This window comes from Protopterus annectens, chromosome 4.part1 (assembly GCF_019279795.1).
Source record: "Protopterus annectens isolate FY-2018-M chromosome 4.part1, PAN1.0, whole genome shotgun sequence".
NCBI lineage: Eukaryota > Metazoa > Chordata > Ceratodontiformes > Protopteridae > Protopterus > Protopterus annectens.
Genome location: NC_056734.1, coordinates 306,693,464 through 306,709,612, shown reverse-complemented (window position 1 = coordinate 306,709,612; position 16,149 = coordinate 306,693,464). Strand labels below are relative to the sequence as shown.

The 16,149-nt window shown below is 35.5% G+C and overlaps 1 protein-coding gene across 8 annotated transcripts in view; it reads right to left on the bottom strand.

Annotated features, from left to right (window-relative positions):
* LOC122800839 (uncharacterized threonine-rich GPI-anchored glycoprotein PJ4664.02-like) overlaps nt 1-16,149 on the bottom strand; it is a 662,067-nt gene that overhangs the window by 512,093 nt on the left and 133,825 nt on the right. For 7 of the 8 annotated variants that reach the window (XM_044070146.1, XM_044070147.1, XM_044070150.1 and 4 more), the window contains exon 4: nt 12,540-12,602. The exons of the other annotated variant lie outside the window; for it this stretch is intronic. In XM_044070146.1, coding sequence (XP_043926081.1) covers nt 12,540-12,602 — 63 coding nt within the window. The remainder of the gene's footprint in view (nt 1-12,539; nt 12,603-16,149) is intronic. 8 annotated transcript variants of the gene reach the window in all.

Genomic DNA, 16,149 nt, shown 5'->3' with positions numbered 1-16,149 from the left:
AAACCACCACTCCACCTCCCTCAGCCTCTACTGATAAACTACTAGAGGATGTTGCTAACACCTTTAATAGTTTCTTTACTGAGACTATCCAAGCCCTAGCTAGCCAATTACACCTCAACTCCTCTAACATACAGGATACCATTCCCAGTACCCAGCCCTCCTTTAGCTTCCAACAAATCTCTACATATTTCATTCGTACTCTAATCAAAAAACTAAAACCTACAACCCTAGCTGCTGACCTTATCCCTGCTGAATATTTACAAAAAGCTGCAGATACTATAGCATACTCCATCTCCATTCTAATTAACTGGAACATATCAGAAGCCAAAGTCCCCTCTATCTGGAAAATATCTTGTGTCATACCCCTCCGTAAAGGTGGTAGCTCTACTGAATGATTTAATTATAGACCCATAGCCATCTGGTCACCCCTGGCAAAAATCATGGAAACGTGCATCCACAAACACCTTCTGTACTTCCTAACCCAAAACAACCTACTGGCTAAATCACAGCATGGCTTCAGACCACATCATGGTACCACCACAGTCCTCTTCACCTTCTCTAATGCTATAAACCATATCAGGAATAACAACAAACTATCCTCAGCCCATTTTTTGGATCTTCCTAAGGTTTTTGATATGGTTAACCACCTTTCTTACTTATTGTTTTAGTTTGTTGTTTGGGATATTTTTGCAGTGACCCTAATGATAATGGACATCAGCTGGGTATAACAGCCCTGTGTATCTTATGCTTAGTCAAACACTCTGCTTGTGCTGTGCTGATGAGGTCATAAAAAGGCCAAAATATGCATATCCACAGCTAGTTGGGTTTGGCTTTATTGGCCTGAAATTGTCCATTAAAATGATGAAACAAGTCATGGGCATTCAGAATCGCCAATTAGCTGAAACACCTTATGTTCATAAGGGTCATTTGCATATATTCCATGTGCCTCTGTTACAAGAGGTTTGGGAGGTCACTCAGTGGAAGTTCTAGCTTTGCTGGAGTTTTCATTTTGTTTTTAATGTTCACGTTAACAAAACTATCAAATCCATTAATAAAAAACTGGGCTCATTATATAGGATAAAACCATTCCTAACCCCACCTGCTAGGACTGCCATTGCCCACTCCCATTTACTCTCTACCCTCTTCTATGCTTCCACTTTCCTTGCCAACTTAAATAAAACTGAACTTAACAGACTCTCTAGCTGCTATAACAACATAGCTAGGTTTGCCACTGGCCTGCCCTATAGAACACATCACTGCATAAACCTAAAAAATCTCAGATGGCTAGAGCTACCCAGGCAGATTCAGTTTAACCAACTTACTGTGGCTCACTAAGTACTTAACCAACCTGAAAATACACCTGCTTTGAAAAACATCTTCTATCCCCACTCCAACCTCAGACCACTTTGCTCATCTAATGGACTGGTAGTACAAACCATGAAATCCAACAATTCAGCCGGCGACACCCTGTTTGCCAACTCTGTTGGCAAAACTTGGAACTCGCTACCTGCTAACATTACCCTAGACACTACCCTATCTCAATTTAAGAAAACTCTGAAGCAGTATTTCAAGTCTCAATGGCTATATCCTTGCTCCAGGCCTCACTAAATATTTACTCTTACCAGTACTATTTTGTAAATTGAACTCAACTGTGTTGTAATTGTTAAGCCAGATTAGAAGTTTGTGAGATTGTATAACACAGACTCCTCAACAGAGTATGTAAATTGTGTTTAATTTGTATTATGTTAAATGTGCTTGTGTAACTTCCTTTGGAGCTTATCTCCCCGGGCCTCCACTGAAAATGGACATGTATCCAGTCGGACTATCCCAGTCAACAAATCTAAAATAAAATAAATAAATAAGAAAATAAAAATAAATTGCTAGCTATAGTGAATGAAATATTTTACAGAAATTCATTGTTATATCCCAGCACTGATTATGGCAAGTAATATTAAATTGGAAAAGGTTTTTACACTTTGTGGAGGCAAAACGTCTAGCAAACATATGTAAAACAGCACAGTCTAATGTTTGTCTTTTTGGCTTTTCCCGGTTAAGGGGTCACCACAGCAGAACTCCGGTCTGATAATGATTGGCAGTAGATTTTTATGGTGCCGAGTTGACAGCCCGGCTCCCAACCTTCAGCGAAGGCACACCCATTCACACATGTCTTTCGGAGGCCCCTCGACCATGGGGAGGACATGCAAACTCCACACAGAAGGGACTCCAGCAGAGAATCGAACTGGAAAACCTCTTGCTGTGAGGCAACAATGCTACCGCTGTACTACCGCGGCTTGGGTAAAACAGCAAAGTCTAATACCATTATTTAAAATTAAGATAACATTTAATGTTTCTCTTCATAGTTGCCTTTTTTTTCTTGTGGACAACCTCTTTAATGAGGACATTATCTGACAGTCATTTTGTCTACCTATCAATCTATCTTCTGTCTGTCTATCTACATTTTATGTAACACTCATTCATGAGTGGAAGTTTTGTTCTCTGCAATTTCCAAGCATGAACTAATTTAAATTTGGCAGACATATTACAAAATATGTTGCATTTTTTTGGATAAATCATTTGATATACACTTACAGTATTCAGAACATGGCATTACTGTATCTATAGATCACGTTTTTTTTTTTGTTAGATTACAAGCTTTCTTAGCAGAGTGTATTATATATACTTGAAGGGAGCATCACTTCATTAGTGCTGATAAATAAAACTGTATGTTAAAGTCCAGTAGTAGAGGAGTATGAAATGACAATTGTCTGTGGACCCAAACTAAAGAAAGAGAAGCATGCGAGCAACAAAGAATCCAGGATAGCATTTATACAGAAATTAGTATGAGTCACAAACCGCGTTAAAATCATAGAGAAGAGCAGAAAAGAAGTGTGGGGGGGGGGTAAGAATAGGAAATTGGAAGATTTAAATAGCCAGTAAGGAGTAGCAACTGTAAGGGAAACAAAACTTAGCCAAGGTAGTTGAAGGCACTTCTGCAATGAAAGAAAAAGCACATAAAAGAAAGTAACTATACCTAGCGGCTGTTGATGTTAAATCGCTTGATGATTCTTTAGCGGATGATCTCAGACTATGAAGTCCAAAAAGAAACTTTTCATGTAGTTGCTCAATGCTCTTATAGTCCTATACCTTGTATTTCTTTATTGCTGCACAGTACATCAAATACAACAGAAAAATGCTCTTGCACATTTATATTTTTATATTTTTATATTTACACAAGATCGGAAATACAGCCAATTATTAAAGCAGTAAAACTCATTGGACAGTAAAACATTCTCTTCCTGCTAGGTTTATCTTCCAACATACAAAATTACCCATACAGTGTCATATTTTTGTCTCTCTTTCTGTGTAACACAGTTTTTAGCTTTATTGCTGCTCACCACAGGCTTTCTTTAAGAATGACTTTCCCTTAGTATTACATTGTATTGCCCCAATAGTTAAGATTTTTTCATAAAGAAGAATCAGTTAAGACGGTGTGACTAGTATTCTCTTATAAACTATAAATCCAGTGACTGTCTGTGACTTTTCCATTATATCACTGTATAGGTTCAGTCAAAGAAGGCAGAGCTGTAAATCTCATTAATGCTGAAACCTTTGTCTAACAGCAAGTGTGCAGAGGAGTCCGTTTGTCTTTGTAATTATTAAGGGAATGATCTGATTGCAGTGTCTAAAAATGCACAAGACTCTAGATTGTAAATATTCACTATAAACAGACTTTTGATACCCCTGCACTGAGATTTTGATGTTATCTACAGGCATTCTAGTAACTAGAAAAGCAGTTTGAATATGAATTACACTAAGAAAAAAAAATGTCACTTTTAGGATATAACGTTGTATATTTGGTAGAATAGGAAGCCTACCCTAAAAACAAAGACAGGTAACTGTGCTCATTTTGTCAGGTCATTTAGGTGACAATTTCTATAACCACCTTCATTTTACTGTGATATATGTATTACATTATTCAGTGAGAGATTTTTAGTGTTTTTCTTTTTTGACCATAATTGCACTTTAATTAAACTATCGTTTAATAAATTATGAACATCTTTCAAGACTGAGTTTATTTCACATGTTGCATGCTTCTAAATGCCATAAACTGTATAATGCACCATATCGTTTTAATTATAACTCACAATATATTTTAAATTCTGCAAAATCACAGATAAATCACTTCAGAGATATTCACCTCTTTGTAGTGTTGATATTTACAATAAAGTAATAGCAAACTGACTAAACTGTTCAGAAAGAATTTAGTCAGGGTTATATATCATTGTGTATCTTTACATTTTAAGCATATATGCTTATGAAGGGGAGTTGTGTACCAACACCCCCCAACCAATATTTCCTTAACTTATCTTATGATAGTCAAGTGTCAGTTATTCATTTAGATGCTGAAAACTGTGTTTTCCTAGTATGAAATTCATGTTGCATAATGATTTTGTTTTTAAACTAGAAAATTCAGATTTAAATCAGAAATGAAGATAACTGAGTAAGCTGAAGGTAGAGTAAAAATGAGTGGGAAGGCCTTATTTATTTATATTTGTTTTCCATGGTTGCGCACTGATCTCGATGGACCTTTTTTAGACTTAGCCCTTGAGTGGTCTATGGTTAAGTGACTTGCTCAGAGTTGCACAGTTAGACAATGGAAGCTGTGGGAATTACACATTGCATGGGTTGACCAGAAGAAACAGCTTACTAACAGGTACTTAATCCTTTAAGCCAAATGTCAGACTAAAACATTTCCATCTGAGGAATTTATGAACTTATTTTCTATCTTATAGCTTTACTAGTACCCAAACAGTCTGTGCCAAAATTCCATAGGTTATCAAATTGTACTGCATACTTCAAAAATTTGTTAAAGGGAAGATTTCTGTTTTTTGGATGACCAACTCTTTGTTGTTAACAGATAGAAACTCTGCTACATAGTGATGATGAAGGAATACATTTATTGTGAAAAAAGAAACTGAAGTTTACAAGGATTTATTTACTTATTTTATGTATTTATTTATTTATTTGCATTTTTGAATGGATTAGTCTGGCTGGGCAGAAAAAGTCCCTTTTCAATAGAGACTGAGAGAGAATAGCTCCATGTACTGAATAGCAAATAGCAGATATTTACAGAAAGTTCAAGAAAATAACAGATTACAAATACATACATTAATATATAATTTAGCAAATACGTTAAAGGATATATTACACTATGTATAGTTTTCTAGAGAATGATGCCATTTCATAACTACAGCAAGTGCTGTTTCTATTTACTTCATGGTTCCAAGTCATTGTTATACAACATGACTGAAAAATGAAGAAAAAAAGTAACCAAATGTGTGTGTGTTATGGCTAAAAAAATAACCAAAGATTGTTAAGAATTTATAATTGCCAGATTAGTGAAGGGTAAAGACCGGACAAAAAGTTTGATATTAAGGTGATAACTGAGGGGAGTCATATTTGGGAGTCAGTTTTTTGAAAGGATTTGGTTTGTTTGATTACCCAGGTGTAGCACAGGAGCAAAGCCATCAATCAGACATGTATTGCCTTTGTTTTGGTTTGAAATTTTGAAGCCTACTGATAAGATAGTTTCATATTTTAGATGCGTAGGTGGAGTAAAGGAGTCTCCAGAAGATTTGTAAGATTTGTTGGTGATAGTGGATAATGATTTCAATGTGGGATATATTGCTGGGGTATGTTGCTGATGGAAGAATATTTGTGAAGGTTGAATGTAACATGATGGGCTATGTTTAGCTGGGTGAAATTTAGGTATTGTGGAAGTTCAAACCAATGTAGCTTTTTAAAGGCGAGAAAGTGGTGACTTCTGTAGGGGTGGTTGGCATCAAATCTCGCTACCAGTTGGGTGTTCACTCTATCTAATTAATGGCTGTGTCACATGTTTTTACTATAAATACTAGCTTGAGATTTTAATTTTTGTAAGACACTGAGGAAGGATTGTTTGTATATCCGAAAGCCTTGTTATTTTAATAAACTGCGTTTGGTTCAACGTTGTGGAGAGAATACTTTTTTGTTGCTGTTGCTTTTGTAATTCACTCTCCACTTTACTACTCATTCTACCATTTTTGTGCTAGCATACTAACTCCCCAGGAATCTTGTCATGCATTCTACCAATCCAGCCTTGTGTCCAACTAAATATACTGCTCCCCCTAATTTTACAACAAATACCAAATTCCTCTTGTGTATGTCACCTTTATATACTTATCTGTCTGCTTCCAGACGTTGATAGTTTGAGTTTTAGTACAAATGGCCAAATAATAAATTCCAACCAATGTGTCAGGGTCAAACTGGACTGTATTTCCATCAGCTTATTATATATTCAGTGCCCATACTGGTGTCCACTCACATCCTATCATATTACTCCATTCCTTCACTGTCAGAGACAGATATTGTTAAATCCTAAATATCCCTACCACGCATTTATTAGACACACCATCCTTACCACATAAGCCTAATTCTTCAGTCTTAGGCTTGACTGAGATTTTTATAGCATATATGTAATATTCATATCCATACATCCCAGGCTGATACTACATTCTTAAATTTGTTGCTTATCCATCTCCCAAAAAAAGTATCCTTCGGACATCTTTTGATATCAATGATCCATCATATTAGTTCAGTAATTTCAATTTTGTTCAAGTTTTTTTTTCTTTTTCTAAGGTCACAGTGTATCCTACCTATTCTTTTTTCCTGTTCCTCATTAATAATCCAATGGGATGCTGCCTCCTTTTCACTTCTCCAAAACCTCTTCTAATCTGGCTACCAAATCCCTTTTGAATTATTTTTGTGTCATTTTTAATCATTGAAAGCTGTCTATGTTTCACTGTGTCATCCAGCCCTGCCTGCAACTTCTTCAATGAGATTGCTGCTGCTTCCTCTTGATTCTGTGCCCCTTCCCCTGCTAATATACCAAACTTCCTTCAAAGCATTTAATCCTCCCTGTCCCAGTAATCTGTAGCAATAAAATGGGAAACCATCCAAGCCTACACCCTCATGCAGTTAGATGCAGAATCATCAAATATATTTCTGTCTCCTTAATACATCTTCCTTGTCTATCATTTGCATTCTCATTTAAAATCCTACTTTCCTAAACCATCCTCCAGTTAACTTTCTCTTTGCCCAGAAAAGAGCATTCCAAAAATCTCTATCACCCCATCTGCCTATAATAACCCTGCCCAACTCATTTACCACCCTTGTTTCTGTTTTCCCTCTGCTGGCTTTTCAGTCAAATTTCATGCTAGTAATTTCTTTTCACCCATCATAATGATTTCCACTTCTTCAGCTTTGCCTCAGTCGGGCTCCTCTCTGACATCTTAATATGTCCACTTTGCCCATCTGCACTTTCAAACATGACTTCTTTTGGCAAGTTACAATTTTGACAATGGATCAGCACCTTCCTGAATTACCTTTCCAATGACTTTATTGGAATTTCCTTCTTCCTTTTTCACATCCCATTTTTTTTCTATACTCCATTCTATCAAGATCACTTTTAGCACATCTCATATCATTCTACTACTAGTATGACCATCCTCCATTTCTTTCAATCTAAGTCATATTCTCTTCCATGAAGCCACTTATGTTCTTCTATCCCCCTTTGTCCAATTTTATATATTTCACCCCCTTATAATGACTGACTCAATTCCCAGTCCACTACTGCCCTATCCCTACATGACCCAGAACCCCTCTCCTCCACTGTCATGCTGATCATCTTCTACATTTTCATGCTGCAGTAACAATCTGTCTAATCTGCTTTTCTGAACTTTGTCAGTTCTGCAAAATGTTAAACCATCTGCTCCTTCACTATATATCCAATAACCATCCTATGACCATATTCTTTCTTACAACATCTACAGAGCTTCCATGTTTTCTCTGCCCTCCCCAGAATCCTGTCCTACTCTAGAGCTAGGACTGCACTGAAGTTATCTTCCACATAACACTCTTACACTCCCAAAAAATCCCTTCAAAAATTCAGCAATATCCCTGTTCAAACCATACACCAAAACAAACACTACACAAACTTCCAAAACCTTCACTGTTACTACCAACAATGTTGCTGTTCAGCTTTTTACATCTTAAAATTCTGATAACCCTCTTTGCAAAAAGGTAAAACTGTTCCTTCCCCCCTCCCAGTGTTGTGTGACACCACCACCCACTTGTACCCATAGCTGAGCAACTTCTTCCATCTTAAGATCTGCTTCCTGCAACATTGCAATTTGCATCCCTTTATTGTATCCATGCCTAAATTATTTTCTTTAAAGGGTAATTCAACCCACCTAACATTCCTTATTGCCACTCAGCTCCCCTACAGTTTACAGTCATTTCAATGGAGCTAGATCTAGGAAGTTTTGGATTTCTAAGTATAACAAGACTCTGCCTCATGGCCAGCAGAATTCTTAAGTGCACACCCCTGTAGAGTGCTGTTAACTCAAGTGATGAGTCCCCACCTTCTCTGTACTACAGCCAAACCCCATCCTTCATAAAATCTTTCTATTAGGAGTACAGTAATGTAAGCCCCTGAACATGTACACACTTTGTGCACAGGGCTGGCCTTAACAATTGCTGGCCCCAATTTGGATCATTTTGGTGGGGCCTCATATCTGGCCCTACATCTACTACCCCACTGATCCCTCCACTTGCTGCCTTCTTGAAAGTAAGACTATTTCAGATTAGCTCTAAGGAATGCATATTATTGCTGAGTATGAAAATAAAACAATATGCTTATTTATTACCTTGTATTTTGTCATGAGACATGTTAAAATAGAAGTAAATTACTGGACTTCTGGATTGCCACTTGGACTACCACCCAATCCAACATCATCTGTAGTTCCTCTGTCAGGGCCTGCTTAACACTTTCAGACACATAGTGAGGAGCCCATTTGATGGAGTAATGAGGTCCTGGGTTTACATGGTGTATCATCAGATGTGGGCACCTTTGCTTACAAGTAAATATGTTCTCAAACTCAGCTGCACTGCCTGGATCTCCTGAACCTGGGTAGGAGAAGCTGAACACTTCCTCCTTGTTTTACCCACACCTTTTTTAGTTTATTTTCTTGTATTTTATTTTTATGTCTTGACTATCTCTTTCCTTTCCTGTCTCACCCTCATTTGACTCATGCCTTACTCTACTTCACAACCCATACCCGATAATTGTATATACTGTAACTACTTGGTTGTAAATATATAATTTTCTCCTTAGAAACATACAATATATTATGACAGAGTACATACACTTTTCTTTTTACTGCTTATATTACTGACCAGATTCTTATATCATGTCTAGTTATGATAGTGGTCATTTATGCTACATACTATCCTACCTTAACTTTATACTTCTCTGAATGTTTGGTCTTATGTTACTACTGTTGCAGTAATTTTGATTAAAGTTTATTGCTTCTTTGGTTGCTTTCTACTGTGCTACTGTTCTAACACTTTCAGCAAAGTGAATCATTTTTCTGTCCACCTATGTCTCCTCTCACTCAACACATACATCTTATGTTTCACTCTTTTCAGAATATTTTGCTCCTATTTGTGACTTCATCAAACATTTCCCTGTCATTGTGCTTAATTGGTAACATTCTGTTACACACGTTTTAGTGATAGGAAGTTACCTCTAATCATAATATCTGCCTTTTTTAATTTATAATAATTGATTTCATGCTGTCTGAGACTGAGTGTTCCAGTTATTTCTTATAACTTTATTTACTTAGAACCTTTCACAAACTCCATATCAGCAAGAGAAGCAAAATATAACAGTACTTCTATATTGGCCATCAAAATAAGTCCAGTTTTAACTTCTGATACAGTAACTGGAGCAGTACACAAAACCAGATGGTTAATCTGACCAGCTTTGGTTTGAAAATCCTGTTGAGCATTTAAAAACAGTACTTGATAGGTATGAGAATGTGAGCAGGTAACACTGTGAGGCATACGAGAGGCATAAAGCTGAACTTACTGATATTACTAATAATAGGGTAACTAGTAATACTGGACTTGTAAGTGCTACGGGAACAACACCATAGTAGGAAAATGCTTTGAACTTTGTGGCAGTGTCTCTTAAGCAAATCTCTGTGTCACGTAAGGCATAATGACCCTGCCATAGCCTGGTAGCCTGGTGTGTCTCTTAAGCAAATCTCTGTGTCATGTAAGGCATAATGACCCTGCCATAAACTGGTAGCCTGGTGTGTCTCTTAAGCAAATCTCTGTGTCATCTAAGGCATAATAACCCTGCCATAGCCTGGTAGCCTGGTGAGGGGTTCTCTGGAGGACTGGGGTCCTATTGGGTTAAATTGGTCTAATTGGCCTAAAGTCAGATCTGCTTCTACGTATATAAACAATATGATTCCCCCAACTCATTGATCCCATGTGCCTAATCAGTAGGAAACAGATCATATATGTCTGGCACTTGGCTGCAGAAGACTAGGGCTCTGAACTGTTAATAAATTGCTTCCTGTAGTCAAGGCAACAAGGTTTGATTCCTTCCACCTCCATCTAACTATTGTTTAACACTGAGCAAGATGCTTAAGCAAAAATGTGCTTCCAGGGTACATATGAAAAGAGGTAATTATGTGTAGTTTGCTTACCCAGTTAACAAATGTTTGTAAAAGAATATTTAGAGAACAAATTTAATAAAATAAACGTATTGTTTTGCCCATATATGAGAACTATCACCTAAGCATTTTAGCAATATAAATTAAGACAGCATATATAAAGCATATATAAAGCTTTCTTATTTCCAGTGGTGATGGACAGGTCAACAGACGACATCAGACAGGAGTCCCCTTGGATTATGATGTTTGCAGATGACATTTTGATTTGTAGTGATAGTAAGGAACAGGTTGAGGAGAGGTGGAGATATGCTCTAGAGAGGAGAGGAATGAAGGTCAGCAGGACTAAGACAGAATATATGTGTGTGAATGAAAGGAAGGATAGAGGAATGGTGAGGATGTAGGGAGTAGAGTTGGTGAAGGTGTATAAGTTTAAATACTTGGAATCAACAGTTCAGAGCAATGGTGAGTGTGGAAGAGAGGTGAAGAAGAGAGCACAGGCAGGGTGGAGTAGGTGGAGAAGAGTGACAGGAGTGATTTTTGACAGATGAGCACTAGTAAGAGTGAAAGGGAAGGTCTACAAGAGGGTAGTGAGACAAGTTATGTTGTATGGGTTGGAGACAGTTGCATTGACAAAGAGGCAGGAGTCAGAGCTGGACATGGCACAGTTAAAGATGTTAAGATTTGCATTGGGTGTGGAAAGGGTGGGCAGGATTAAGAATAACTATATTAGAGAGTCAGCCCAGGTTGGACATTTTCGAGACAAAGTCAGAGAGGCGAGATTACATTGGTTTGGACATGTGTTGAGAAGAGATGCTGGGTATATTGGAAAAAGGATGCTAAGGATGAAGCTGCCAGGTAAGCGGAAAAGAAGAAGGTCTAAGATAAGGTTTATGGATGCGGAGAGAGAGGACATGCAGGTTGTTGGTGTGACAGAGCAAGATGCAGAGGACAGGAAAAAATGGAAACAGATGATCCGATGGGGTGACCCCTAATGGGAACAGCCAAAATTAAAAAAAGAAGAAGATATATAAGCCCCCCCCCCCATGCCTTAGGCTACAGTTGCTTGTTATTCATTGTTGCACTGCCATTCTTTTACTTTTTATACTTGGAGCTTCTGGTCAATGTAAGTGAAAGAAAGAAAAAATATAAAACAAACCAGAAATGGGATATGTAAATTTCCCGCATTGCTTGCTTCCTCCATCCTCACTTGAGGGATACCTCCATTTGTTCCCATATTGTATCCACTATTCCTACATCTTGTGACTCTACTGCTTACCCTCAATGATTTGTGTTGTTAAAGGTCGAGACTACAATACCACCTAGATCTCTACCTATGGCAGTTCATGAATGAGAATAAATTATTTCTCATTAAGATGCTCAAACCAGTCTTTTTGGGTATCTCCTTTAATGAAGCTTTATTTTGATTTTTTTTCTTTTTAAGTTAACATTCTTTAACCAGATAGGTGGGCTTGTTCTTTGATTTTCTTCAACCATAAATCAGGCAAAGCTGCCATACATATGATAAAGGAATTCATTACATGTTTTCCTGCATTTAAAGACTAAATCCATTTCAAAAAGATAAAATATTACATTGTTGTATGTCAAGATTACAATATGTTTTAGTAGACATTTTAATATGCAGTAAGTGCTTCCGTCATCAATTTGTCGCAATAGAACTTTTTCTACAATGAAGTGCAAATAAGAAATAGAACATTACCATGCCATCTAGTAAATTATTTACACAGAAAACCATTCTAGAAAAGAAATATATGGTGGTAAAAGTTATGGTAGTGAAATCTCAGGAAAAATTATAGAAGTGAAAGGGATAAAAAAAGTGAAACTGGTAGGCTTAGGGGATTAGAAGGAGTTGAAATCTTTGACATGGTAACTATTGCTTACTTTCTACAAAATGTGTACCATTTCAGAACTTCCATAATGATAAAAATGTTAAAATAAATAAATAAATGCACTTACTGGCTGCTGTTAGACTTGATAATGGTTCTTCAGTGGATAATGTCAAACTAGTTGGTATGTTACCTGATAATAAAAATTATTTTTTTCAGTTGTTGTATGGTTCTATGCATTGCCCTCAACCTTTTTTCAAGACAGGAAGACAAGACTTTCATACAGTTATTAAAGGAAAACTCCATCCTATAACTAAAAATAAATCTGTTTTTTTTTTCACTCTATCTTTGTTTCCTGGCGTATTTTAACACCTCAAAATCACTTTAAGTGCTTTGTAATTTTTGCCTGTTTTCCACAATATGGCTGCCAATGGGGCTTGATGTATCAATGTGATGTTATTCTCCCTCAACCCCTTCTATTTCCCATAATGCTTTGTATGACACATGCCAGACATAAGGAAGCAACTGTGAATTCCCATGCCATTGACATATAATGGGATTTGTGTGAGTCACCGTTATTTTCTTTACCTTCTGAAAAGGACTGTTTCTTTTCTGTCTCTAATCACCCTCATTTATATTTGGCTCAGACGTTGTTATACACTGTATTTAGAACTTATCCAGTTATAGCCAGAAAACTAACTAAACTGCATTCCTTTGTTCAAGGTTTTCTTTTGTAGTCCAAGAGGAATTGATTCTGCAAGGGTCTGTCAGTGCAGTGACAGTTTTAACACCTCTGCAGTAGTGTGGGGAGAGGGGACTGTCAATTACTTATTGACTATTAGAAGGGCCATGGGAATTTTTAGACATGGCACCAAGAGGGGATTAAGCAGGATGAGCAAAAGAAGAAACAAGGACAGCAATGCTGTTATCTTTCATACACAAATTAGCACAAAAATGGAAAAATTCAGTACATAAATCATTGGATAACCCATAAAATGACTTTCTAAAACTGATCGGGTGCAAGATACTATCAGTTCTAACAAAGCAGAAAAAACAATGAGTTGAACTGGTGAATTATCAATTCACCTCAGCAAGGGCTAATTACGTAATCAGTGTACAATATATAACAGATGAATTGGTAGAAATTTTATATATGTCAAAAACTTGGTATTTGTAAGTAGTTTATATGACTACATAGCTGGGTCTTTGTATATAGTTCATAGAGTATAGTTGTAGAGGACACTGTTAAAGCAAAATAACTCTGCTTATTTGTTCAGTTCTTGCAAATATCAATAAAACTTATACAAGCAAAAGTGATAATGGCACTTTATTCCATATCTTGAGTGTTCTGTTATAAAATGCAGGTCTATAAAACAGCCAGCCCTGGAAGAACTGAAGTTTGCCATACACTAGCTCAGTCTTTATATGCACTGCAAGATCATTAATTTATGAGAGCACAAACATTCAAAAGGCAAGTCTTTGAAGAGCAGAACAGATTGCAGTCCAATGCCTAATTATGAAAATAATGGTTTCTTCCTTCAACAGTGCATTTGGACTGCTCCTATTTAATAAATGCATATCAACACAACTAAAAATAAAAAAATGGTATGTTGAACATTATCATTTTTACATTAATAATTTCTTAAAACCAGAAAACATATACAACTGTGCTTCTACTAAGCAGGGATTCAATATAAATGATAGTATTGCAATTATTAACAGCTATAAAATATAAAATAATAAACAAAAATCAGGATATAGTAAGTAGGGATAACAACTTTGTTGTAATCCTGTCCATCAGCATAAAACAAAGTAATTTAATCTGTAGTTTGCTGAACAAGCACCAACTCCCATATAAACAGAATTATAAATTCATAAAACATTCAAATTCTGTCATCAACCATAAGCTCAGGAAAGACATGCATCTCTCATATGAGATGTTAAACTGAGGTCCCATCTGCCTGAATTGGTGGAAGCTCGGTTGGAAGCAAATGATCCCATTGCACCTATCAAAAAGAGTAGGAGTTCTTTATTTAAATAGTATTTACCATACTATTTACACAGTAACATATTTACATATGTACATATTTACAATTTATGCAGTGCACAATGTTTCAGTTCTTTCCATTACTGTTGAACATTCATAAATATCTTGCTTAGAATTATGTTAAACTTCTATCTTCATTATCCTTATTTAACCCCCACTTCTTTTTCCACAACCACCATCTATTTCTTAAAATTACTGCTAGTCTCCATTTAACATTAAAGCTAATTTCATTTATCCTTTTATCCAAATGTGCCACACATTGTAAAATAATTTTTTTCTGTTTTACTAACATATTCTTATTTTTATGGCTATAATATCAATACATAATCATATCCATTTATTACATTTATGTCCTTTATATTTTCAAATAGCTTTTCTTCACAAAATTTATCCCAGAGTCTTGCAACCCTTATACATTGTAAGAAAGCATGTTCTGTAGTTTCTTCTTTACCACAGTATAATATATATATATATATATGATTTTTATAATACATATTTCCTTTTACTGGTAATTTATTAGTCACTAATTTCCATAAACAATCTTGACATTCTATTTGCTTATTACACCATGTATATGTGCACTTTTATAACTTTAACTTTATCATTTGCAGGCTCAGCCAAGGATTATCATAATAATATTGTATCCTGTTATTTGTATACCAAACATCCTTCACATTTTATATTTCATCATTTTGTTTATTTCCCATAAAAGAGATTTTTTTCTTGATAGCATCTAATTTATTTAATCATTTTTTTCCCTCTTTAACATATCCCAATGTCACTCATATCTGTACTTTTGTAAATGTACTACTAATTTTTAATTGTTATCATTTATCCAAATATATGTGTGTGTGTATGTATGTAGATATATATATATATATATATATATATATATATATATATATATATATATATATATATATATATATATAAATTCAAAAATTCAGTGAAGCAGCACAAACAACTGGGTTTATTAGTCCTAAACCTCCATCTTACTTATATATATGTAAGACTCCTCTGGTCATTAGACTCAGTCTCAAACTTCATGTAAAAGAAAAAAAAAATATGTGTAGTATTTTTTTTTAGCAGATTATTGGCAACATAAAGACACTAGCTAAACATGTAACCTTCCACAGTATAACTGAATTAATCAAACAAACCTTTTTATAAAATTTTAGCTTGTATGTTTTATAAAAATAACAATGCTCCTTTATTTAATCTATTATCCTATGCCATTGTTTCTCATTGACATTTTCACCCTTATTCTAAACACACAGATTTTGTTCATCAAAAAGATAGTCCTCCTATATTTACTATATATATATTTCCTATATTTACTATATCACTGAGTCCTTTACTTTTTACTTTATTTAAACCCATCCCTATTACATTTAAACATTGATGTATATAACATATAACTTATTTCATCCAGACTTTGTTCCTTGTAATCATTAATAATATAAGCAGCACCTTTCATATGCAAATTCACAACCCTAACTAATACATTTATAAGTAATGCAAATAATATGCTAAGCACAGAACATCCCTGATGTATGCCATTTTGTACATCTATTTTTTTTTTGCTTAACCAACCATTAACTAACACTCTTCTTTTTATCATATAGAGAAACTCCTATATTCTTAATTTTATCACTAATGTTATACTGTCTCATAGCTGTCAACAAAAGTTCAT